Consider the following 1,027-nt stretch of genomic DNA (forward strand, 5'->3'; position numbering starts at 1 on the left):
CGGTCCACCAACCCCATGAGACAGGCAGTTGCGCCCTGATCTCGGTCCAAGACGGCCAACGCCGTGTCCGGCACCTGCTCCGCTGCCAGCGCGGCTTCACGGGGATGCCCCCCCCGGACACGTGCTCATTCACTTTATGCCACCGTTGCATATCCGGATATGCAACGGTGGCATAAAGTGAATGATACACCGTCGCAGACCCACAGTCTGGGGGTGGGCCGGATACAGCACGGACGGTAAGAATGGTGGCGATAATCCAGTCGTCCGCCTCTACCGCCGGAGCTTCCACCTCGAGTCCGCCTGGACGCCAGGATCCGAATGGGCGAATCTCCGGAGAGGATGGCAGCGAGTGCTATTCCGCGAACTACCCCGGCAAGCCGCCCGCACAGCCGTCGCGAAGGGCATACCAGCGAGGCGGCACCAGGGCGGAGTCAAGCAACACGCACAGGACATCGCGGAAGGGCGGCGCCGACGACCGGCAGGGCTGAGCCTCACAAAGGAGCCGGCAGTCGCAGCGAGGCACGCGGCCCAGGCGAAAGGGGTAGCAGTCTGCGTACAGGCCACGGCACTCAAGGACGGCGCGAGCGCCGCATACGAGGGGAGGCTCGCAGACGAGATGGCAGCAGCCGGCGCAACCGGAGAGGCGCTCCTGTTCGCTCGGGCAGGAAGCGTCGACTTCTCCACGGGGCTAGGCGCACGCGCCCTCGGCATGCACGGCGCCGACGACAGAACCATCCAATACGCCGACTCCGACGCCGAGTGGCGACACGGAGGCCCGATATCACCACGAGCTTTGCGGCGGGACGCCTCTCAACAAGTATTGCAGCTAGACAGCGAGGTCGCCGCCTCGGGCGACGCGACCGCACCTAAGACGTCGTACGACACAACGATGCCACCCGACGGAAGGGATGCACTGGCGGACTTTGCGTCTGCTTGCGAGGGCAAGGGCAGAGCGTGGCGCGCCGAAGGCGACGCCGCCGTACGACTCGAGTGGCGGGAAGCCAAGACCATGAACGCAGACGTGACG

At 66.0% G+C, this 1,027-nt stretch overlaps 1 protein-coding gene across 1 annotated transcript; it reads left to right on the plus strand.

Annotated features, from left to right (window-relative positions):
* Positions 1–159: 159 nt before the first annotated feature.
* Positions 160–488, plus strand: EMIHUDRAFT_260574 (hypothetical protein; the record flags this gene model as incomplete). Its single annotated transcript, XM_005791338.1, has 2 exons — positions 160–177; positions 312–488. 2 exons carry the CDS (start codon positions 160–162, stop codon positions 486–488), a joined length of 195 nt encoding a protein of 64 aa, XP_005791395.1.
* Between the last annotated feature and the right edge of the window lie 539 nt (positions 489–1,027).

This window comes from Emiliania huxleyi (assembly GCF_000372725.1).
Source record: "Emiliania huxleyi CCMP1516 unplaced genomic scaffold EMIHUscaffold_11319, whole genome shotgun sequence".
In the NCBI taxonomy this organism is placed as follows: domain Eukaryota; phylum Haptophyta; order Isochrysidales; family Noelaerhabdaceae; genus Emiliania; species Emiliania huxleyi.